Source organism: Caretta caretta, chromosome 4 (genome assembly GCF_965140235.1).
Source record: "Caretta caretta isolate rCarCar2 chromosome 4, rCarCar1.hap1, whole genome shotgun sequence".
Lineage (NCBI taxonomy): Eukaryota > Metazoa > Chordata > Testudines > Cheloniidae > Caretta > Caretta caretta.
Genome location: NC_134209.1, coordinates 99,145,334 through 99,170,938, shown reverse-complemented (window position 1 = coordinate 99,170,938; position 25,605 = coordinate 99,145,334). Strand labels below are relative to the sequence as shown.

The 25,605-nt window shown below is 42.6% G+C and overlaps 1 protein-coding gene across 12 annotated transcripts in view; it reads right to left on the bottom strand.

Annotated features, from left to right (window-relative positions):
- The window catches only part of AASDH (aminoadipate-semialdehyde dehydrogenase), a 61,861-nt gene extending 36,754 nt beyond the window's left edge, over positions 1-25,107 (bottom strand). For 3 of the 12 annotated variants that reach the window (XR_012668161.1, XM_075127897.1, XM_075127900.1), the window contains exons 1-8: positions 24,984-25,059; positions 21,083-21,332; positions 18,440-18,560; positions 16,569-16,909; positions 14,884-15,076; positions 6,958-7,199; positions 2,740-2,846; positions 1,635-1,807 (exon numbers count right to left, since the gene is read on the bottom strand). Coding sequence is in view for 10 of the 12 variants with exons in the window: in XM_075127897.1 (XP_074983998.1) it covers positions 1,635-1,807; positions 2,740-2,846; positions 6,958-7,199; positions 14,884-15,076; positions 16,569-16,909; positions 18,440-18,560; positions 21,083-21,332; positions 24,984-25,023 (1,467 nt within the window). In the remaining 2 variants the exon portion in view is untranslated. The other 9 variants (XM_075127898.1, XM_075127899.1, XM_075127895.1 and 6 more) reach the window with 7 other exon arrangements.
- Positions 25,108-25,605: the final 498 nt, after the last annotated feature.

The following is a 25,605-nucleotide window of genomic DNA, read 5'->3' as shown; positions in this document are numbered from 1 at the left end:
TAGCCTGCACGCAGAGGCGACACATACCTGTGACTAGTGAAAGGGGGAACCACATATGAAAGGTTCTGGGGGGTTCCCCCCCATAATTTATTGGGATGCCCAGAAGCGAGGAGGCAGCACTTCCCCTACAAGCCTCACTGTCCGCATGTCCATGCAGCAGGGCGAGAAAGCAGGGTGGTTGGCTGAGCTCCTCCACTCCCCCCCACCATGGGGCTGTTCGCCCCACCCACGCATCGCCTCTGTTGACCATGGTCCACTGAAAAACATCTTATGGTCTGGATTTGGACCATGGTCCACCTATTGACTATCCCTGGGTTAGACTAAAGATAAAACATCATCTTTGAATATGAATGTCATTGTATGTGTTCGAGTCAGATACCTAACATCAGATGCACTGATGCGAACTGAGGGCACAATCTGGAACATCCTTGAGGATGAGCTTTCTGGGTTAGACAGCAAAAATGGCTCCTACTGAAAAGATTAAGGAATGGACTCAGTGGGCCAAATTCTGCCTTCACATACATTTGTATCATCCAATTGAATGCAATTAAATTGAACCAGTTGTAACTAAGGGTAGACTTTGGTCCAATCATTTCATTTTTCTGTGCCTCATCTTATTGGACGAAGTTTTAAATTTTTTCTGTAGACACATACTTCTGATCACTTTATGAAAAACAAGAGCAACTAAAGCATACCTTCATTCAGCCACAAACATCCTCTTGTCCCCAGAGATACAACATTAATTTAGACATAACTACAATGCCCTATGGGACAGTAAGGAGCTACTTGTGCATTCAATGCAGTTACAATCCTAGTTCTACAGAAGGCTCTGTTTCCACAGTCATTTCCATTGGGTCACAGTAGGGAGAACTTCGATCATTGCTATCAAGCATTAAGAGTACTGTACATCTCTCTGCCTCATTGACTTTCCTAGCCAAACACAGCCCTGATGTAATAACACTGATTGCAACTGAGTTGTGCCTGCTAACAAGACAGCTTGGATTTGATCCTCTTCCTTTTCCCAAACTTCATATCCCTTCTTCTCCTTCTCCCTTCATCTGTTAATCTCTCTCTGCTGATATTTGACTCATTACAGATCTAATTCTAATCAACATTTAGTACTCATATAGTGTCTTTTGCCCAAGGTTCTCAGTGCTTTAGAAATATTAATCAATCCTCAGAGTACTTGGCTGAGGTAAGAACTTATTGTACCCATTTACAGATGGGTAATCTGAGATAAAGAGGGGTCACATGACTTTCCCAGACCACTTAAATTAGGAACAGAATTTAAGAGTCTTGATGCCCACCCTTGTGCTCTAAACACTACACTATCCTTTTCAATGACACATGTTAGTATTCTTCAGTTGTCAAATTCTTTATACTTAGTTTTGAGATTTAGTTTGCATAAAATAAACTATAAACAAAGGCCAGATTTTCAAAAGAGCTCAGCATCTGGTAGCATTCCTGAGAACAATGGGAGCTGTTGGAATGCTGAGCACTTTGAAAAATCTGCACCCAAAGTTTGATTCAACTACATTAATTCTTGCACTTTTTTGCTGATGAACAAGTCACTGTAGCTTTCCGTTCAAAATGTTCCACATTGCATAAGCTCTGAGCACTACACATCATATTACCTGCTGTACACATTCAATATTAAGACGTTTGCCATGACGTTTAATCTGACTGTCCTTCCGTCCTAAGAAAAACATCTCTGCATCCTTCACTCTCACAAAGTCCCCTGTTTCTCTCATTGTGTTCAAAGGGACAATTACTTCATCATCAAGGAAGCAGATTCGTTCTTTACCACCTATGCAAAAGAATGTAATATTATAGCTTATAACTACAAAATTATGAAGGTCCTACCTCATATTTCAGAACGTTACAAGTATTAAAATAACTTGGCAAAGAGCTGTTGACATTTGGCATACATAAAGGCACTAATGATTGGAACTAAACTTCTGAAAGCAGAAATATCAGTGGGACTCTATCCTACAATTAATTTAACTGATACAGTTAACTAACTTCTATTTATACTGAGCCAAATGGAAGCAGAAAACAAGTCTTTAAAATAAACTGGTTGTGTGTGTAAAATAATGGTAATTTCTTGCCTGTTAATCTGATTTCCCGAAGACAGTTTATATTGCTAAATATGTGGTCCCCATTAAGGTGGTATCTGCTAATTTAGATGCCCCACCCTGTTTCAGGCTGTAATGAGAGAACTTGAACCATTTCTCTGAATGTTGTGATGCAGTCTTTTTAGGATTTATGGAATTTTTATTCCCTGAGCATTTTCTAATTGAGAAGGATCAGCCACCATGTGTTGCTAGGAGGGTTTACATCCACCAACTGTGCTGGCACAGAGGGCCTATGGAGAATAGATTGATTCTTTCGCCACTGAAGAGCACATGACACTACTGAAGGTAGTTTTAAACTGAAAAGTTACAAGCAGTGGCTTTTAGATGTTAATATCTAAATGTATGAAACAATAATTCTGGCAGTCCTTTAAAGAACTTGGACAGGGTTTTATCACAAAAATCAGTATCCAGCCAGGTAAATTGTTTAAATACTGTACAAAATTTAAAAAGAACATTGCTAGAGAAAAACACCAGATTTCACTTCTGTATTTCAGAGTGTTTTGTTATACAGGCTGTGGCACTTTAGAAAACAAAATGCACAGAGATTAAAACATTAAGATATTTTTTGAAACTAAAAAATTAAGAGAAATAAATATAAGATAACCTATGAAAACTTGTCCCTCTCCATCTAGAACTGCAGAACCAGTGACATCTCTGACTTCAACTGTTGTTCCAAGCAATGGTGATCCCAGTGGCACAGGCGAATCAAATCTAAACATTTAAAAAAAAATGTAAAAGTAAAAATATTTTCCTTCAGATAGCAGACAAAACAAAAAATTCAAAATGCAGGCCAACCACAGACATTGCAGAGGTCGGTGGATATGTCTACACTGCAGTTGCAAACATGCTACCCCATGCTACACTCCTATTTTTAGGACTCCATGCATCTGAAGAAGTGTGTTCTTTACCCACGAAAACTTATACCCAAATATATCTGTTAGTCTTTAAGGTGCCACCAGACTCCTTGTTGTCTTTGTGGATACAGACTAACATGGCTACCCCCTGATACTTGACTCCTATTTTCAGTGCATCAGCTCAAACAGAGCTAGTGCATGTCAGTGTACCCAGGCTGTAAAGCATACACTGAACTGCAGTACAGATATACCCCATGTGAAGTGAGATTTGTGGGGCCCCATCCAGCTTCCTCCTCATCATGTTCCCCACTTAGCAGTTCCTCCACCAACTCCCACTATTTGGGCTGTGGCAACTCCTCCCAATTTCCTGTCTGCAACTCTGGTCCACCAATGAATTCCCTACCTCTTGCTGATTAACTGGAAAAGAAGCACCTTTGTGAAGTGAAGCACTCTGTGAAGTGCACCTTTGCCCCCAACAATAACCTCTCACCTCCTTTCCTATCCCACTCTGTTGCAGCAATTTGCAAATCGTTGGGTGGGTTCAAAGTTGACACGTGTTACAAGCAGATGGGGAAAAGACCTCTTTGTTAAAGAGTTAACACACCCACGCTTGGAACTGAAAGACCACCAGCAAAAACAAAGATGACAAGACTATTTTTCTTGTTTTTACTTTAGGACTATAATCTTATTTAAAAAAATGCCAAGTCTTCTATATACACTACAAAGCAGCAACAAAGGACACTCCCCCCACCCACAGGCACAGAGACACAAATCCACCCCTCCAGCAAATCACCTTTAAAACCCTGAGGCTACATTCATAGCTGTGTCTAGCATAAGCAAAACACAGAGAGGAGGAAGCCTAAGGAGTCAGCTGCAGCTCTCTGATCTTAGGGCAGGTATTCTGCTGGCCCCTACCATTAATTTACATTGGTTGACTATCTGCCCAAGGAGCCATTCATCACTCAGAGCACAGCATGCTCCAACCATGCCCCCAACAATGGGAGCTGCTGGGGATGGAGCAGGAGAAGTCTATATCAGCTCTGCTGCAGCTTAGAATTCTCCATGCCAGGGGAATCACCAGCAAAGGAGATGCAAAAGGAATGAAAAACCATTGTATCACCAGTGGCACACAGTGAGCAGAGTGAGGCCCAAGAACCAGAAGTTATAAATATTCCCAATTTACTGGCACCTTTGTAAGTAGAAATTAAAAGTAGCACAGCTACCTCTGGAGCGCAGCAGCCAGGCTGAAAGAAAACCAACATTTCACTTGGAAGTTCAGCCATTGGGGAAACGTTGGCAGCTGGACTTCCAAGAGAAACCACCAGATCATTTCTGCGGCCAGTTATAAATTTCTTCAGACTAGAACCCCAAGTAGGCAACAGAAATATGAGCAAATTTGTTTACAGAAGTTATGTTTTTCTTTTCACAAATGAGAATTTATTTTTATATAAATAACTGCCTAATAAAAAGCCATATTGCAACACCAGATTTTGAAGACAGCTCTTTACTGATTTCACTGGGAGTTTTGCATAAAAAAGTATGGGACTTTAAGACTAATCACCACCATTTGTTATTGAGGATCCAATTATATCAATATCAGATTAATAAGGGATATCATTTGTGCAAAAGAAGATGCTTGTTTGTATTCAGCAGACTTCAGAAAATACATCTAGCACAGGTTACACATGTAACTAAGGATGCCAGGCAATGAGTTTGCTACCCCATTTTCAGGGCCACTGTATTAAATTAATTGTTTATGTATGATTGTGTTCTATTCCAGGGGGGAAGGATTACCACCACTCGTACAAGAACTAAAAACAGTGGGAGGTAATTAAGGTGCGTCACTAAGATTAAACACCACAAACTAGTTACCAACCCCTGCAGTGATTTGCTTATACTGGTTTAAGATGGGTTTTCCAGGAACTAGAAGACAAAGAAGGGGCTTTTGGCATAAAAGGATGAGCTTGAACTGACACAGGGCCTTCTTTCTGATCCAACAAACAGACAGGACCTTGCAGAAAGCATAGAAAGACTTGTGCCGACTAGAGCCCCATGAGACTGACATGTCTTCTGGTATCCAAAGAGGATGGAGCTCAGCTGTTCTCAGTGGTGGCAGATGACAAAACAAGGAGCAATGGTTTCAAGTTACTGTGGGGGAGGTCTAGATGGGATATTAGGAAACACTATTTCGCTAGGAGGGTGGTGAAGCACTGGAATGGGTTACCTAGGGAGGTGGCGGAATCTCCATCCTTAGAGGTTTTTAAGGCCTAGCTTGACAAAGCCTTGGCTGGGATGATTTAGTTGGTGGTGGTCCTGCTTTGATCAGGGGATTGGACTAGATGACCTCCTGAAGTTTCTTCCAACCCTAATATTCTATGTTTTATGTGTTTAAATCTCATGATTGTCTAAATAAGCACATTAAGGTAAAAGCATTACAGAGAAAACATAATAAAAACAAAGATACATGGTAATTTGTAACTGATAGCAGCACACTGTTCATAGCCCTCAGAAAGAGAGCAAAGCACAGGCACTTGTCTTTAGGCAGACTGGCTTGCTGGAGATATCACAGTGTAAGGCATGGATCTGTGCAGACTTAAAATCCCTATCACAAGGGTAAGACTCAGGGCTCCATCCAAGACAGGTAATAGCTGGGAGCTGGAAACTTTAAGTGAATACCCTCCAGGGACCATAGAAGGGAACTACAGGGGCACTTAATTTGAAAGTGTGAGCATAGCTACATATTTCAGAAAGCAAAATGAAAACTGAGGGTCAGGAGCATCATGCAGTGCTTAAACATTTCCACAGCTCTTCTGGGAATTTCTAAACCCTCTGTAATTAATAAATTACCTGACCACAAACACCAGGAATTATATGAAACTAGTAGAAAGCATTGACAGAATGGTTAAAAAAAGTATCATGCCAAAGAGACCAAGAAAACCATTAGCAATTCATCATACATCGCGCTGAGGAGAGGATGGAAGCTAATTATAGTATTTACTTATTTTTACTGCTGGGTTCTGTACTGTAACAATATCAGCTGGACTCCCCTGTTCATATATATAAAGTTAACATGACCTCTGTTAAACTTCTTCCAGCATAAACAGCCTTCTCATTATTGAGAAAACCATGTGACCAGTGGATAGCGCACTAGCCCATGAAACAGGAAATCTGGTTCTATTCCCAGCTCTTCTTCTGAAGATATGTCTACATTGCAATTACACCCTCGGCTGGCCTGTACCAGCTGACTGGGGCTCGGACTGTGTAACTGCAGTGCAGACATTCTGGTTCAGGCTGCACCCCAACCTCTAGGACCTTCCCCCTTCTCAGGGTCCTAGAGCCTGGGCTCCAGCCCAAGACTGGGACATCTACACTGCAATTAAACAGCCCCAGAAGCCTCAGTCAGCTGGCACTGGTCTGCTGTAGGTTTTTAACTGCAGTGTAGACATACCCTGAGTTACTTCAGAAAATCAGTTAGGATCAATTTCTATTGCCCTTACTCATGGAATAATTTCAATGGAACTATCTGCTGAACAGTAAGGTATGCCATAATGAAAGGACGGGTGGAATAAATAACGCGTATGTGCCTCAGTTTCCCCATCTATAAAATGGAGATAACAATGCTTCTCTGCTTAGCAGGGCACTTTGAAGTGAATGAAAAAGCACTATATGTGCGCTAAGTATTGTTACTACATCTATTATTGGATTTTCAGGTCAACTTCTTACAATAATCTTGCTAAGAAACCACAGTGAAAATATAAAACATTTTGAAATTGATAAAGCCAAGCACCATTACTCTTTCTAAACCTATGTTCATCAGCAGTTATCCTTCCACATATGCAACTTCTAGCAAAGTGAATGGGAATTCTGCCTCCAATGGGCTTGCAATGTTGGGCCCTTAATACTTGATCATTGACAATTGCACACTTTGTGTGCACCAAAGCAGCAAGCAAAACAGTGAAATTTCTCACCGAAGATCAGAGCTAAGAACTTCTTCAGGAACCCTGTAGCAAGTGGCCCAGCTTGACACTTCTGTAATGCCATAGAGATTAAAAACATGTGTTTTGTTTTCCCTGCTTTTCCAGCTTCTCAAGACATTCAGTGCAGGAAATGCTTCTCCACCGAGGGCTAAGACACGGAGTGAAGTGCTGGCAGACAACACAGTTGACTTAATAAGTTGAGCTCCAAATCGTCTGAGAAATGTTGGTGTTGCCTGAGCAATGTTTAAAAAAAAAAAAAAAGAGCATGTCACACAAAGATATTTATGCTCTTACAGGTTATGGAAAACTGCAGGCCTACAAACACACAGTAAGGTTTTTCCCAAATGCAACGAAAAGCCAAACGGATTCATGATTACAATAACATCCATCATCAAAGTACTGAACAGATCTGCTAATGATCCGAGTGGTGAGGAAGAATGTTTGTAAGGAAAGGAAGATTATCTTCAGTGGAATTTTACAGGTGTAGACTGTTATCCAGTCAAAGGAGTTCTTCAAAACGGCCTTATCTGCAGGTCAAACAGCAGCTGATTGTTGATCCACATGATACAGGCCCTGATTTTGCTTTGGGATTCACTAATACAAACCCCTTCATCAACAGGGAGTCCCACTGCATTGACATGGAATTCTGCGTAGGAGCAAGGATCACACAAATTTATTCTAATGTGGGATCAGGGCCATACAGTGCAACTTACATCTAAAAAGAAATTACTCACTTTGTGCAGTAATAGTGGCTCTTTGAGATGTATGTCCCCATGGGTGCTCCACTGCATGTGTGTCTGCGTCCCTCCGCTGATCTGAGAATTTTGGTAGCAGTGTCCGTTTTGCATGCACATGCACTGCCTCCCCCTCATGCTCTGCCACGAGGCTAACCAGTGCAGTGCAGGCAAACCCTCCCCAGTTACTTCTCTACCACAGAGTTTATTATGAGAACGCCAAAGTACAGGGGAGGGGGGGTGGGTCATCTGTCCGGGCCACGCGGGAGCGATCAGTATCATGTTTGCTTTCTCTTTTTATTTTCAACAGGACTTTTAGCAATAGAGGGAATGGGGGAAGACATAAAGAAGGCCCTTGTGCCATAAGAAGAGGAGAGCGTCTCCCGTGGAGTCCGGGCTGATGTCCGCTCTGGAGCAGTACCGTGGACATTTTTGTTCTGGTAAGTAACCAACAAGTCTATTATCAGCACCCCCCATCCTCAGAATATGTCTCAGAGTATCACTGAGTCTATCTCCCATTCGTGGCTGCGTGGGAATTTGTGGCTGAGACTGTCCACTGTCGTGTTGTGCATTCCCAGTAGGTAGGCCATCAATATGGCAACACTGTGGAAAATGTATCAGTTCCATAGCTTTAGTGCTTCCCTACAAAGGTAGGGTGATCTGGCACCTCCTTGATGGTTTATGTAATACATGCACACTATATTGTCTGTCATGACCTGTATGCGTGTACCTCTGATCAGTGGAAGGAAGCATAGGCGCTGACTCCGTGGGTGCTCCGGGAATGGAGCACCCATGGAAAAAAAAAAAAAATAGGGATGACCACTGGGATGACCAGCTGTTTGGGGCCAGGGATGAGCTGTTTCATATGGGTAGCCCGCACACAGCTGCAATCAGCGGTTTGTCAGGCAGGCTCAGATCAACTGTTTCATGCCTCCCTAGTCCGGCGAGTGAGTGAATCTCTCTCTCTCTCTCACACACACACAAAAGCCTTAGGGTTAGGGGCGGGTGGGAGAGCTGGGCTATCAGCAGCAATGCAGACAGCCCCTGCTCACCTGTGGCCGCCCCATACCTCTTAGGCTGGTGGCCATGGCGTCCACCTGTATGGTTGCTCCCTCCCAGCCAGGCTCAACTCCGCCACAGCAGGCATCAGGTGACGCAAGGAAGCCCAACTAGGCTAGAGCTGGGTACAGTGGCGGATTTGGGGGAAGAGAAGCCCCAGGCCCTGTCAGAAGCCACACAGGGCAGGCGGGAGAGGCCCCGGATCCCAGCAGGAGCTGCGTGGGGCAGGAGCCCCAGACCCTGACAGAAGACGTGGGGCTGAAGCCCCCAGCTCAAGAGCCCCAGCCGCCCTAGTGGCAGAAGCTGCAGGACTGAAGTGCCGAACCCCCCCTCTGTGCGGAGCTGGCCTGAGCCCCTCTCGCTGCCATCCCCCCACGCAGAGCTAGCTCTCACTCTCAGGCTGTGGAAAAATTCAGTCCAAATCTACCCACCTTAATATCTCCATTTCCCACATCATCACACAGCCATGAATGGATTTAGCCTAGGAGGCAGGGTCAGCACTAGCCCCATTTGGCAGGTGGGATCTAGGGCACAAAGGTATAGTGACTTTCCCAAGGCTAAGCAGAGAGTCTGTGGCAGAGCAGAGAATCAAACCCAGAACACCTGAGCCCCAGGCCTGTGCCTTAACCACTAGACAACCCTTCCTACCCGAGGAGGGGGAACCTCCTCTGCTGCTTTGAGTGCATGGGTGGGGACTAGACAGAACCACCAGGAGGTGGAGAGCAGAGAGAGATAGGAAAAGGGACATGGGTGGGAAGCAAGAAGGGGAGCAAGGACTCAGAGAAGAAACAAGAGAGAAGGAAAGAGGCAGGGAAAGCAGTAGGAAGGGAGAGGAGAAAGACTCCCCACTGCTTGTCCCTCCCATCCACCTTCTTCCACAGCCATCAGTGTCCCTCAGCTCCCAAACAGGCCCTAAACAGGTGTGAAGCACAGAGCAAACGTAATGTCTTTAATCTGGGATATTAGTGAAGACAGCTTGTATTTGAGCGTCATGATTTTAATATATTGTAATTCATGATAATGTAATGATATAATTCATTACTATTTTAATAATGATTATCATTGGTATCTTAATGTAGACACACATTCAATAACTAGAATATGAAAAAATGTATAAATATGCTGAAAACTGCTAGTTTTGGGGGGGAAGCTGAGCCCCCCCAAACACTCACACCTCACCCTTAAGGCAGGAGCGGGCAGAAAGGAATAAGCAATGGGCAGGAGGCACTCAGGGGAGGGCAGAATGAGGGCAGGAAGAGGTGGAGTGGGGCAGGTCTTGGGGGAAGGAAGTGAAGCTGGGGTGGGGCACCCACCGGCAAACCAAAAGTCATCACCTATGGAAGGAAGTGAGCACATGCGTTCCTGACTGTTCTGAGTTTGAGATATTGATGTGAAGGCATATCTTGGATGGAAACCATTTGCCCTGCACTGTGAGATCGTTGAGATTACCCCATCCTATGAGGGATGCATCAGTGGTAAGAAGTAGTGATGAGAGAGGCTGAGCAAACAGGATTCCCGTGTAGGCATTTGCTGGGTCTTTCCACCTGGTCTGGCTGACAACTGTGCCCTGGGAGGGCTGCCAAGAAGGACACACCAACTAAGGGTACCATGATGCACCCATTAGAGTGTTAGGTAAGGCAGTGTCTCTGGGAAGGAAGCCTTGGTGCTACAGCCCCATACCAGAGCCATGAGAAAGAACTAGACACTGTATGAGTCACTGAAGACCCACCAAAAGAACCACTGGCCAGGGTGGGGAGGGGGGAGAATGAGAGGGGGTGCGCTAGCAAGAGGTTTGTCCCACCATGTTGTAAGAACTGAAAGAAAAGCAGACTCCGACCTAACCAGAAAGGGGGCACCCACGAGAGGTGGGTACTGCCCCATTCAAAACCGAGTGATTGCAGGCACATATCTGCCAGAGAGGGGGCGCTTGTGAGAGGCAGATTTATTATGGTACCAGAAGTGAGATCTTTGTACTGACCCTGATCTACAAGGATGCCACCCCATTACAGGCACTTCCAGTCTCGGTCATAGGGGGTGGATTTCAGGTGATGATGGCCTCTTGAGTTCACCACGTCCACAATGATCAAATTAGGGGGTGGGTGGGAGAAGAAAAATTCAGTGTCTTTTGCTGGCATGTAATTTTTTTTTTTTAAATCAGGCCACTTGCATGTTCGTGGGACCAATACAGGGATCTGCCATATGAGTTTGGCAAGCTCCAAGAGTGCCTCATTAATAGGGAGGGCTACTCCAGAAGAAGCAGAGGAGTGTAAAATGTCTAATAGTTTATGGTGTATCTCGGTCATCTTTTGTAATGGTAGTTTTAATGCATCTGTGACCCTCTCAGCTGGCTCCTGGAAAAGCTTGAAGTCGTCTGCCAGTGACGATGGAGGGGGCATCACTGTCTCATCTGGTGATGACTAGGAGAAGTTAGTCTGAGACATAGCCTCCTCCTCGACTTCAGACTCTTGTTCCTTTCTTAACTGTTCAGGGGACTCGGATGTCCTCGATGCAGCAGTTGAAGGAGGGTGTCTCGTTGGCTCCTGATAGGCCTGAGCTAGAGCCATGGTGTCTATGTGCTTGCCAAGGGTCCAATTAAAGCCACTGAGAGGGTGGGAAGGGTCCTGGAGGTGGGTACCATGGCTCCCCATACCCAGGGGCCTGAGGGGTGGTACGGTTGAGGTCCATACTGGAAAGGGATACAGTAGGGTGGATAAGAGGACCGATAGGAGACTGTCTTTTTGGTCACTGACTCAGCACTTGAAAATGGGGGTGCATTGCATGATGTCTCTGGCAAGCCTGGAGCTCTGGGTGGACTCAGTACTGTGATCCCTGTAGCAAGTATAGGTGAGTCCAGTCCATCAGACATTGAAAGGTCTGTCATGTACCAGAAGTCCAGCAATTTCATAGGCATTGGTACTGGTAGTGATTGGAGGTGCCAAAATGTCTGCACCAAAGGAGTTGGCAATTCAGTCACGATTGAGCAGACCACTGGTTTCTGGCATGCAACCAGTGCGGACATCTGCATACCAACTCAGATGTTCGCACTGAAGGAACCTTCCCCAGGGAAGTTCTCTTGTTTTCTCACGCCCTGTTGGTACCAATGATTCCCTCCCTGTGCCCATCAGGTCCTTAGGCAACCCAACACGTTCTGGGGGGGTGGTGTTGTGCAAGCTCTGGGTACCGGATTTAGATAGCTTCAATGCTGTCGGTACCGATGATATTGAACAAGCCAGAGATCGTTTTAGTCTTCATCAGGGCTTGCTGTGGAGACGTACAGCCCTTTCATTAGAAGCCTTGTGTGAGTGGCTCATAGTTGTTTTCTTAGGCTCACCTCAGAGGGTTGCAGTGAGGATTCGTGATGTCCAGAGTCTTGGCGTGGCAAGGATGGTGGTTGGAGGGCCGCTTCCATTAGGAGAAGCTTAAGTCTCTGTTTTCTATCCTTTCTGGATCTGGGTTTCAATTGTTGGCATAAACCATACTTCTTGGGGATGTGGTTCTCATTCTCAGTGTGTCCACTGCTTGAGAGACCATCACTCACTGGGATAGATTCTTTGCAACTGAGACACTTCTTAAAGCCCGGTAAACCGTGCATACCCTGTGTCCAGGGAGGTCCCTAGATGGGGTGAGGTCGATGAAAAACAAAGTTTTTTTATTATTAAATAAAAGATAAAGGAGCAAAAAAGGGAGCTCTAAAAGGGAGCTAGAGAACCAATTAGCAATTCTATAGAAGATGGCAGAGCATGGGAGGAGGGGAGGTGCATGCGTGGGCTGAATGGACAATGCTATTAAATTATCTGATCAGCAGCCAAGATAAGGCAAGGAATGAGTTATAATTGGCAAGAAATGTTAGAGACAAGAGGTTCTACAAATATGTCAGACAAAAAAAAAAAAAAAAAGAAATCAGGGATGGCGTGGGCCCACTGCTCAATGGAGAAGGTGAGTTGGTAACAGAAAATAAGAAAGTGGAGTTGCTTGATGCCTATTTTGCTGCAGTCTTCTTACAAAAAATAACATGACTGACCTACAAGCGAAGTTACAGACAATAAAGGGGAAGAGATGCGGATTGGGATAAGTAAGGAACATGTCAGATCTTCTGACTAATTTGAATTAATTTAAGTCAGCAGGGCCTGATGCTATTCACTCAAAGGTGCTCAAGGAATTAACTGAAGAAAGCCGGTGCCACTGCCAATAATATTTGCAAACTCATGAATGACAGGAGAGCTCCCAAAGAGACTGGAGAAGGGCTAACATAGTGCCCATCTTTAAAAAGGCGAAAAAGGAGGAGCCGGGGAACTATAGTGCAGTCAGCCTGACCTTGATACATGGGACACTACTAGAGCAATGTATAAAATACTCCATTTGCAAATACCTGGAGGATGAAGAGGTGATCACTAGCACCCAGCATATATTTACCAAGAACAAATCATGCCAAACTGGCTTGATTTCCTTCTTTGACAAGGTAACGTGTTTGGTGGATAGGGGAAATGCAAGGAACATAATATACCTGGATTTATACCTGGGACAGCAGCCTTGAAGTTTGAGAAACACTATCACAGAAATTAATCAATTAAGCCCTAGAGTGTCATTTATTTCATTAAGGGCCCTTCCCTTTACTGATCAAGATAGTGATTAAACTCAAGGAAATGCAAATTAAAAGCTTCTTATCAAAATGACTCAACCACCATCAACCCTAAAAACAGTTCAGCTGCTTAAGAAACATCTGACTTGCTAATTATGGTTACAACTTAAGAGAAAGAGGCCAGGAAAAAAAACCATCTAAAAACATCAGGCAAGACAGTGGTCAAGATGTTTTAGTGTGCTAGAAAAGAGTCTGTAGGTATGTCTACACATGGCATGACTCACTGCTGTGGGTCTTTTTTTTTTTCCTCTGTGTAGAAGTATCCTGTAGTACCAGGATTTTACTTACTCCCTCCATTGTAAACAGAGCAGAAGAGGACCTGACCATTAATATTTTGTAACAGCTGGATTATTTTTGCTGTGGTGTCTTCACTTAATTGTTAAGTAAACCTGAATTTACACCCACAATCACTTTTCTCCAGGAGAGAAGGAAATCTTTAAAAAGAGTGTGTGCATGCAGGAGGGAAGGCTAAAAAAAATGACTTGGGAGTTGGAGGGAAGATATAGTGAGGCTGGAGACAGAACTGAACAAGAAAATACCTTTTCCTATGCTGGTTGTGTGTCTGGCTAGTAAAAGTATTGCAGTTGCAACGTTAATTAAAAGCCTGTCACTTTAAGAGGCTGTGTTGTTTCAATAATGGATACTCCTCACTAACCAGACTATTAACATATTACTGCCTATACATAAAACAGACATTCTGCTTCAAGTTTTAGATTCATGAGAACAACTTACATAGATCCACCTCTCCCGCAAGAGCAGAGATTTTTGAAGTTTTCTACTCAAGTATTAGCCTTTGCATAGTACCATATCGTACCACAGAACATACAATTCGGCTTATTCAGTTAGTAAGGATTACAAAAGACTTATTTCTAGTATACTTCATAGGCAAATTAGATTTTAGTCTGTTAAAATTCAGATCACACAGGAGTAGCTCTCTCTCTCTCACACACACACACAGGAAAGGAAGCCAGTGCAATCTTGGGTGAGCTAACAGCTTATAAATAGCCAAACTTATTGAGGAAATAACCATTCTGTTTCTTATTACTCACACTTTATCATGTTATAAATGGCACTATTGAGGGGCACTTTAGTTTATCGTGTTTCTGGCAACGGGACTATTTCCATGATTAAGAATTACTTAGGGCTGCAAGATCAAGCCCATTATTTGGTGCCAGAGTGAATGTCAGAAGAAATTAAAAAGCTCCATAATTAGCAGGCACCTTCGCTTCAGTCAAATCTCATCTGTCATACATCACTGAGAACAATCCTTTCAAATGGTAATTTCTTAGCTTTATGAAGCTCTAGTACTATGTAGCAAAGAGGATAACAGGTGCATAAAAAACAAAGGTGAACTGATGCTGCAGGAAAAACTTCTTTATCGTTACTGTCTGGTATCATGAAAAAGCAGCACACACAGGCAAACAAAGAAGAAGACACAAAATACATCCCTTGTATCTCAACAGGACCCCATTGTGAATGGCCTACCTGTAATACTGTGACCCTGTGACGGTGAAAAAGAGCGGCAGACAACTTCAGAGGCATCATTTTTATGGGGTTTGGTACTATAAGCAGAGAGGCTCCACTTATCAGAGAAACGAACAACTCAACTACAGATGGATCAAACGTCAGAGGTGAGGCCATGAACAGCATATCATCTGGTGTGATCTTAAATAGGGATCTAAAACAAAAAAAGGCCAGAGTTATTAAGCCTGGTGCATATAAATGCTGGTAACTGGTTGGCATTATTTAAAAACAGAAGGGGTCCTGAGTTGGAGCACTTGTATGGCATAACATCTGTACCCAGATTAATAAAAATTTAATGCCAGAAGGGACCATTAACATCATCTAGTATAACTGCCTGCATACACAGGAGAATTTCACCAAGTGATTCTTGCATCTTCAAACACGTAACTTCTGGTTGTGCTAGAGCATGTCCTTCAGGAATCTGCATCTACCTTCTGCATGCTCTGTGCAGATTTGAATGGTCTGTGCTCATTCATCAGTACCGCTCTATAGCTGCGCTCCGTATTGGGCTAGCAGTGTTTCCATTACTAGTATTTTCCAGCAGGTATTTACCAGAACAAAGAAAAGCCAAGAAAGCTAGAACAGTAATTAGGACTTACAGAGGAAAATAATTACTATATGAGAGGTGGAAAGAGGTATCTGAGAATCACAAGTTCAACTTCGAAGTTTCTGTATTTATTTCATTTAGAGTACCAGCAATAAAATGTCTGTATTATGATCCACATGATATATGGGAGTAATGAAATCAGGTCAAGCATGTTAAGAATAATGAATATCCAAGAAAAGTAATAAATATTATTCTATTCAGAAACTGACTGAAAGAAAACTTGGAGGGAGAGGGAGAACCACCCACACACACACACCCTCACCCTAATGGCAGCTCATAGAATTTAAGGCCAGAAAGCACCATCATGATTATCTAGTCTGACCTCCTGCACATTGCAGGCCACAGAACCTCACCTACACTCTCCTGTAATAGACCCATACCTTCAGGCTGAGTTACTGAAGTCTCAAATCATGGTTTAAAAACTTCAAGTTACAGAGAATCCACCATTTACACCAGTTTAAACCAACATGTGACCTGTGCCCCATGCTGCAGAGGAAGGCGAAAACCCTCCAGGGTCTCTGCCTATCTGACCCAGGGGAAAATTCCTTTCCAACCCCAAATATGGCAATCAGTTAGACCCAGAGCATGTGGGTCTTCAACTCCAGTTGGCTTCAACTGTTTGCCAAATGAATCTGTGAAGAGTACTTCTACTGTACTGAAGTTATTCTTGCCTCAGTCATTCCCGGTAGTTCAAAGCCATATCTGATACTAGACTTTGGCACAATCCCCCCTTAATCACACTTTTGTAATCACCTTATTTTGCAATGTACTTTGTGAACGTAAAATATGATTACTTCCAAGTTAATAACACTTTCAAAAGGGCACCAAGTCTTGGCTTTATATACTTACTCAGCTGCAGCTAGCTTTTGCAATTTTTCCCTTTCCTTTGCAGACCAGTGAAGATCACCTCCAGTGAGGTGATTCACAAAATAAAGCAAGACTATAGCTATCAGTGACAAACAAATACAAGCACTGTTAGATATTAAGATATTTTGAAAATCTGGCCCCTAATTGTCAGTCCTTTGAAAAGTGAACTTACTGAAGATGAAGAATATTTGGCACAATACATGTATGAGGTACTCTGACTATTTTGGGGATCCCTGTAGTTCCTGACGTATGCAAGATGTATGCCAAGGAATGTTGCTGCCTGACATCCATGTACCCCCTTTGTGATGTCTTTGCTTTAAGTTGGTCCAGGTCAGCTACGTAATCTGTCTCCCAATTACTTGTAGCTTTGGAGATTCCAGTTTTGTCTTCTGCGCCATCTAACAGCAAATTTACATCAACATCGTTCCAATTAATTTGGAAAAGAGTTAAACCAACATGATCTATTGCAAAAGAACTCTGGTAAAACCAGCCAGCATGGGATATTTTGAATTTCTGTAAGAGAATAAAATAGTTTACAAGCAAGTTAAAGGCAAAGCTCAGTGCACAGTTTTACTGTCTCCATTCTCACATTGTACTACTAACAATAAAGATCGAATTTTTCAAAAGTGACTAGTGATTTTGAGCGCCTCCACTTTTGGGAGTCCAACCTGAGAAAGCTTTAAGAAGTCTGGTTTTCAGAAAGCAGCTGCTCACTCTTTTTTTAAAAATTGTGGATGAATTTAATACTCATAAAAATGATGATCTAATAATCAGTAGTAAATTAGATGTTGTGGAAGTTTCCTCAAAGAGCTCTGCATTCCATCTTGATGTGCAACACCTATGGGGAGGAATACTGCAAGGGTTCCTGAATACCAATACCCACCATTGTAGAATGTGTTACAAAACCATGGAAGTGAATAAGTGAACCGGAAAATAAGGTGATGTCTAGAGAAAAGCATCCAGATACTTCACATTATCTGAAAATGTCTGTGTAAAACCAAGGTAGATCACCATTGTCATGCTGGCAAACCAGGTGCCAGCTCATACCAAGGCCTCTAGGTCTCAACGGAACACCAACAAACAGAGCTGGAACCTCCTGTCCCCCGAGAGGTAGTAGTTCAACAGGAGAATTCTCCTCTTGACCTATCTAGTGCTGTCTACACTGGGGTTGTTGGTTTAACTATGTCACTCAGGGTATGGATTTTTCATAACCCTGAGTGATGTAGTTATACCAATCTAATTTCCTAGTATATACCAGGCCGTAGTCTCAAACAGGGGGTGTCTGTCCAATAAAGAAGGCCCAACCACACCAGAGGAACTACTGTGGAATATCAGAGGTCAAAAGACTTTGCCAATTCCACCCCACCCCCCAGGAAGAGGAGACATGCAAGTGAATTCCTCCCATTAGCTCATTGGCAGCTCACAGAAGACACTAGGGGACATATAGAGTTTTCTTATTATAGAAGCTTCTATTACTCTTTGAAACTTAAGACTAACATTTCTGTGCGTGTTCACCTGCTTTAACTTTGTAAATAACTATTTCCTTTTCCTACTTAATAAATCTTTAGATCTGTTATTATAGGATTGGTTACAAGCACTGTCTTTGGTGTGAGATCTAAAGTGCAACTAACCTTGGGTAAGTCACTCATCCTTTGGGACTGGGAGAAACCAGTAATACTGTTGTGACTTTGTGTGTAAGAGACCATCTATCACAAAGGCAAGCTTAAATGGGTGGTACCCAAGGAGACTGTCACTCCACATTAAGACTGTAATAGTGCCAGAGACGTTTACACCTGATAATTGGTTGGAGAAATCTAAGTACAGAACTCCAAGCCAATTTGGGGTTTGTGCCCTGTTTCTTAACAGTCTCCCCTAAGGTTGAGACTCATGTTCTTGACCCACTGCAGAACAGCTTGAAAACCACTCGCTGTCAAAATGAAGACAATTACATCTGAGCACGTGGTAAATAGAAGGCAATTAACTCAACTGCTGCAATTTTCTAAATCCCATTTTAATGTTCCTTTTAGTATTCTTAACACTTACATTTATTTTGTCATTCTCAACAAGGATATACTGGAGGTTACATTTCTTCATAAAATAGGTAGATAATACTGGTGGTGCATCTGGATCAAGAGGAGAATATGCAGCTGGAACTTGGAGGATTCTAACAAGGCAAAAATTCAAGTCAATTAATAGCATTGTAAAAGAGAGTTAAAAATATATCTTAAGTTTTACATAAATTCCACAGATGCTTCTTTTATGCTATAAGATCCCTTAGTTTCCAGACACAGGCGGAATGTGAGTCTTCCATTTGGGGAGGCTTAAACACAAGCGCCAGAAGCTCCCTAGAAGTGGGGGAGCCCCCGCCGGAGCCTGGATTGTGACCCAGCCCCTGCTTGCACCTCTTTCCCTGAGGCTCCCCCATCCCCCGCTGCTCGCTCCTCTTCCTCCAAGGCCTGGGTACAATATGTAGCACATGTGTACATGGAGCTGATACATAATACATGCTAGGAACATCAGTTTTATTCTCACTTGTTCATGAGATCTGACTTGTGAAGATTTGAGTTATATCTGCCTTTGTTTTAGGGAAGAGATTATATAAGTATCATCCCACTGCCATCAGTTATGCTTCTTTTATACTGCTGTGTTTCTTCAGTGCCTACTATTATCACTACTGTGCATATGAACCACCTAGTGGCTTAATTTACCAAATAAGAATTCTTGGCTTTTTGTCTTTATCAAAAAGCCTTGAGCATCCAGATTAATAAAACTGATGGTATATTAATCGGGTTTTTAAAATCTGAGGTTTCATTTTTGAAATAAATCAATCTATTTCTATTTGGCTTTCCCTTACAAATTAATTCTCATCACACTAACAGAACAAGGGATAGCTGGTGTAAAACACTACATGAACAAAACCAGCCAAATTTGGCAGAAAGAGCATATAAAGGGATCAGCAGTTGCTCTAAGAGCCTGAGCAAAACAGGTTCAGTACATAAAGCCTGTTTTAACTCACTGTTTTCTTGCTTTCCATCAGTGAAGTTGAGCATGTGCAGGAGAAAATGCCATTAAATCTAAAGGTGCATTACACATGCATGAACAGTTTGTAAGTACACACTCATTGGTCAAGGAACTTACAAGTTATATTGGTGAAGCCAATGGAACCTTTAAGCACTTGTCACTCAGTACGCATGTGTGGCATAATGCCTCCCAAAGCACCAAGAATTGTGTCCACTGCTGCACACATTGGTCACATGTTAATAAAATGTTATGGTTGTGACACACAGTTAAAACAGAGATTTAGGAAGTGCAAAAGTTAAGATTCCAGCAGTCACATGAATTTAGCCGTATTGCACAACCCATACGTTTGATATATTTTATGATTAGGCCTGGAAGAATACAATTTTTATTTTGTTACGATTTTGACAGATGTCTGTTTATTTGTAGGCATTTTTATATCAATTTAAATTTTCACAATTACATAAAATTATGGGTTTTAAGCATTTTTTAAAATCTATATTTTCACAGTTCTGGGAAATTGTGGGGCAATGATAAGACAGCTGAATAACTGATGTTGAGATTCAAAAAGTTAAAGCTTTATAAACTGTTAATACACAAACTGCCAACACCCCATGTCAAAATATACAAAGTATACTTAAATCAACAAATCATACCTGTTTTTAATATTTATTCACTAGTCCGTTTGTAAACAAGCCTAATTCATAAGTCTAAATCACTGGATTTTGACTCTAATATGTTCTCAAGCAGCATTTTTCTTACTTTGCCTGTCTGTAAATGTTGATTGTGATCTATGGAAATATTGTATCATCTTTTTAATATGAAGAGTGAAGTCAAACGTCTACTGACATTTACTGACAAAAATCGTATTCTTTCAAGCCTATTTCTGATGTATATAGTAACATTTTAAACTAGTTAACCAGAAAACAAGGGAACAAGGGAATAGTGCTTATGTGCAATATTCTTGAACTGACAGTGCTGAAGCCTCAACTTTTACATTTCCTCACTATTTGTTATTTTAATCGTGTGTCCTTATTGTTCCAACTTAATTCTGCATTTCATTTTCTAGATTTTCTTTTAGAGAAAAGATCCAAAGCAATCAGGCTACAGCCAAATCAGATGGATTTAAAGCCTGAAACTTGGACCTAGCCTTAATTCTGAATTAGTACCTTTGTTTGTTTGGGGAGGGAGGAGATGGAGAAAAGGACGGGGGGAGTTAACTGAACAGAGGTATGACTGTCTGGAAAAAAACCACCATATAAATTAGACTATATGCTTCTGTCTGTAGATATGCATTTAAACAAAGATGTGCTGCATATTCATGGACAGTTACGTAGATATGCACTGGTACAGGGAACTTAAAAGTTCTAATAGCTTTGCCAGCGAATCTAAGAGCCACAAGCCAAAGTGCTCTGGATTTTTTTTTTTTTACAAGAAAAAACACCACACCACACCTCACCCCCCTTGGATTTACCAATACAGCAATAAGGATGCATAACATTCCAAACAGTTCAGCTAAACCAGTTTATAAAATCAGTTAATAAAATCAATTAATATGGGTCTAGCTACTAGTGCTCCACTGGTTTTGAAGTTTGTTGATTTAAAAAAAAAAATTTCTTTAGTGTAGACTGACTTTAGAGAAGACAAGAGCTAAAATAGAAGTATTACCCTAAAATCCAAGATGGTAAATTTATTCCAGGATAGCAGTACAGGCCTATTTCAAATGTTCCTCTGTGATCACAGTAGTGTTGCAGGAAAACCGTTAATTCTGTGGCAAGACTAACAACCTCCTTGTAAGTGTAGAAAATTGGAGGCTTATTACATTCATCAAAACATACTGCTTTTCTATCAGAATACAGACTGGCTGCCTGATGCACCATCTCCTGAAGAGTCATTTTAGGTGCATAATCTTCAGTCCCTAAACAGATAAAAATAATAATCAGAATTCGTTGTAATCTTTTATTAACATTATGAATATAAAAGGCAGCTTAGTCTAGTGAAAAAGAAATCCAAGAAAACAGCATGAGACTTCTTCTAAAAGCTATTTAAAGGGACAGTGCCCAATTAAAGACTATCATTTAACAAAAAGTTATTCATATTACAAACCTTAATCTGAATTTTAAATGTTTTTTATTTTACTATTTGCTTACTTTTAAAATTAGAACAATTAAAAAAAGTCTATTCAATTTCCACTCAGGTTTTTATGCTCTAATGCAATGCTTAGATTGCAAACGCTGGAGGAAATTATTTTACTTTTGAGGGGGGAACGGAAAGAAGTACTTTCTATTGGATTTGTTTAAAAGGAAACCACTTCTACTGGTGTTCAGTTTTGTAAAAGCTTGTGTTTATAAAACGTATATTTTGGATCCTTTAAACTGAAATGCTCGTTTTAAAGAAATAAAATTTAAAGATCCCAGTCTTCCCACTGACTTCAATGAAGCCAGGATTTCTTCACCAGAGTATGTCTGCACGTAAACATTACAAACACTCACAATATAAATTAGTTTCCCCTTTATTTACCTGGCAAGAGTTCAATGTTCTGTTTTTCTCTAACAAGGACTGTAGACATCACTATTTTAGTAATCCTTCTTTCCCACATTCCTCAAGTACGTAATTACCACATTTGTATGACAAGTCAGTTTTTACAGTGTGAGATCTTATGGGTAGGGCCCTACCACATTAACTGCCATGAAAACCGTATCACGGACTGTGAAATCTGATCCCCCCCCCCCCCCCCCCCCGTGAAATCGTGTCTTGTGTGCTTTTACTCTATATTATACAGATTTCATGGGGTTGACCAGCGGTTCTCAAATTGGGAGGCCTGACCCAAAAGGGAATTGCACAGGGTCACAAGGTTATTTTAGAGGGATTGCAGTATTGCCACCCTTACTTCTGCGCGGACTTCAGAGCTAGGTGCCAAAGAGCAGTGGCTGCTGACTGAGGGCCCAGCTTTGCAGGCAGCAGCGCAGACGTAAGGGTGGCAATACCATACCATCCTTACTTCTGCGCTAGTGATGCTGACAGTTCTGCCTTCAGAACTAGGTTCCCATCCAGCAGCTGCTGCTCTCCTGCTGCCCAGCTCTGAAGGTAGCATTTCCCCCAGCAGCAGCACAGAAGTGAGGGTAGCAGTACTGCAACACGCCCCACCCTACACAACTCCTTTTTGGATCAGGACCCCTACAATTACAACACTGTGAAATTTCACATTTAAATAGCTGAAATCATTAAATTTACGATTTTTAAAATCCTACGGCCATGAAATTGACCAAAACGGACTATGAACTTGGTAGGGCCCTACTTATGGGTTGGGGCCTGGCTTCTATGTGTTCTCTGTGCAGATCTTATTACGTGTGTGGGCATGGTAAAACAAAATAATGAAAAACAACTAAAAAACTGCAAGGAGCCCAGCTGTCTGCATTGATTAGGGACTATGTTCAGTTTGCCTTACTTGTGCAAGCAGTCCTATTGATTTTAATATGACTTCGCATACAAATTAGGTGAGCAGAATTTGACCTTAAGTATTAGTGATGTGTACTGCTGCAGAAGAACCACGTACAATTCTCAAAAACAAAGCAATCCCGTGCACCAAGGAGCGAAGAGATCAAAGTTTTTAAAGAGGTAATTTAAGGCCATTTAAATAAAAGTGAAGATTTGTGGTATTAAAAACAGAAAAGTGCTTTCAAAACCAAATCTCCTAGGTTTTCCTCATACATATGTATCATTTACTTACTGTTATGAAGGATACATAGATTCTACTTCCAAATATTTGATGACAAACTCTTCGACATGTTTATAACTGCACAAATTCGGTTATTTTTTAATCACAATTGTCCACATATGTTCAATGTCATCAAGCTGAAATTCTGCATGAGCTTGAAGGAAACAAGAAAACTTAAGAGTTGATACAATTACTGTTAAATAACTGCTGGAGTTTTCCTGCAGGTTGTAATTCCACTCCCAGGCAATTTACATTGACTGTAAACAAATATCCACCACAAAAACATTACATAAAGATAAGAGTCTTTCTTGCATTAAAATAAGTGGCATATTCTCACTGATTTCAAGGGTGCAGAAACAGACCCGATGTTAGAGGAGAGATCGAACTAAAATTTCCTAAAGGGAAGATAACCAAACTTTCTATCATGCCTAGGCATTGACTTATATAGTGAGAGAAATATTATGAGGCATATATCCTCAATCATCTACACAGGCTTTTGCCTGCTTATCAACATTAAACAACATATTTTTATAAACATGGCAGAAGAACACTTACAAATAATACCCATGATCGCTAAAACTAAAAGAGCTTTCTGTTAAGATTAATGAGAAAAATGTTTCTAGTTCTTCAGTTTGTTTTATTTTGAATTTGCCAGCATTTAGTGTATGTGGATCTTTCACACAGTACCATTTTTGAAAAACCAGGAAAAATTTGAATTTAAAACCACAAAAATTGACAGGGGACAAGGAGGAAATTATTGTTTATGGAATTATTAGCAATGTTGAGTTGGCATTGCCTTTTAAAATACAGAGGGAATATATTTTTGTAACCAAAGCCACAAACTTCCAGTGCTAATGGCTATCACTCCATTTTATATGTTACAATATGTTTATATAAACCATTGTTTTCCAAAATAATATATATCACCAGATTACTTGCAAGCGCACACATCTTAAACTAGGAATAAATGTTTTTGCAACCTGGTTGGACAAAAGTAACCATGACCTGTAAAACTAGCACAAGAATACGCTTCAAAATGACATTTAACTACCTAAATGTATGACACAATCAGCATTGCTCATTACATCAAAAATATACTGTAGAAATTACAAATATACTTGGATTAAAGCTGATTATTTATTGAAGCAAAGAGCGTTGGTTGATTGTTATTTATTCAATTTATTGACAGACCTCAAAACAATTAGCAAGATGGTTAAACACATCTGTTCTCTCCGAGAAGGACGTCCAGGGCCCACATCCCAGCATATCTGGATCCAAGCGCAGACCATCTATTGCTTGGCCGGAAACAGAGCAGGACACGCTGGGAACGGCAGTCTCCCTCGGACGCACCTCACATCAGCCCAGACTCTGCAGGTGATAGCAGCCCCAGGGCCCCCGCAGACGAGAGCGACGAGGTGGGTGAGGTAGTACGGCCTGTCGGCGACACGCTTCCCAGCACCACCGAGCTCCTCTTCAGGGCGGAGCGGCTCCGCGGAGCGCCAAGGCTGAGGTCCCCGCACCCACCGTGTCCTCTCACAGCTGAGGGGCGGGTACGCTGGGCCAGCCTCTTCCCCGAGAGCGGTTTAAATCTCCCGCCGGCCGCGGTGAGACCCAGCGCCTTGGCTACCGCCCACGGCTCCTCTGGCCCACGCAGGGTACCACCGCCCGGGGTCCTAGGGACCCCGACAGCCGGGTGCGTGAGGGGAGAGGCTGCGCTCGGACGAAGGCGGCTACAACCCTCAGCCCCAGCAGCGGTTTAGCCAAGTGCCCCGGTCCGTTTCCACCACCCCCACCGGGCCAGCTCCCCCCGCCGACACCTGCCCGAGAGCAGCCGCCGAAGCTCGCACCCACCTGCGCTCGCCGCTCTCCAAGGCCGCCACCGCGACGCCATTGAGCGGCGGCAGCTAAGGAACGCCCTAGGCTCGCCCCCAGTCTTGACACGGCAACAGCAATCCGCCACTTTTGATTGGCTGAATGAAGCTCTTTTTCCGATAGGCTCCTTCTAGGCAGCTTCGGATTGGCGGAGCTCTTTCAGCGCAGCGGTGTTCGCATTGGTTAGTAGCTGCATTTTGATTGGATGCTGAGGCTCCAGGGTCGGGCTGTTCCATTCTCCCAGCAGCGGGGGGGGGCGGGCCTTGGAGCGGACAGCTCAACACCAAACTCTGAAGTGAGCTGTAGCTCACGAAAACTTATGCGCTAATAAATTTATTAGTCTCTAAGGTGCCACAAGTACTCCTTTTCTTTCTACTGAGAGAGATTCCTGGTGATCGGGGATAAACCATCTCCCCCCGCGCGGCGGAGATAGGACAGTCCGCAGCTCTCCGCTCGTTTAGAGGGGAGGTAGGGTTTAGTCGAGTGAGTGCCCCCCCCAGGAGCATGCGCGCTGCTGGCTCGGAGCGCCCTGGGAGGCATCAGCCGCCACTAACAGATAGTACCTGACTCAGTCTGTGTCTTGACTCAACAGTCACTCTTG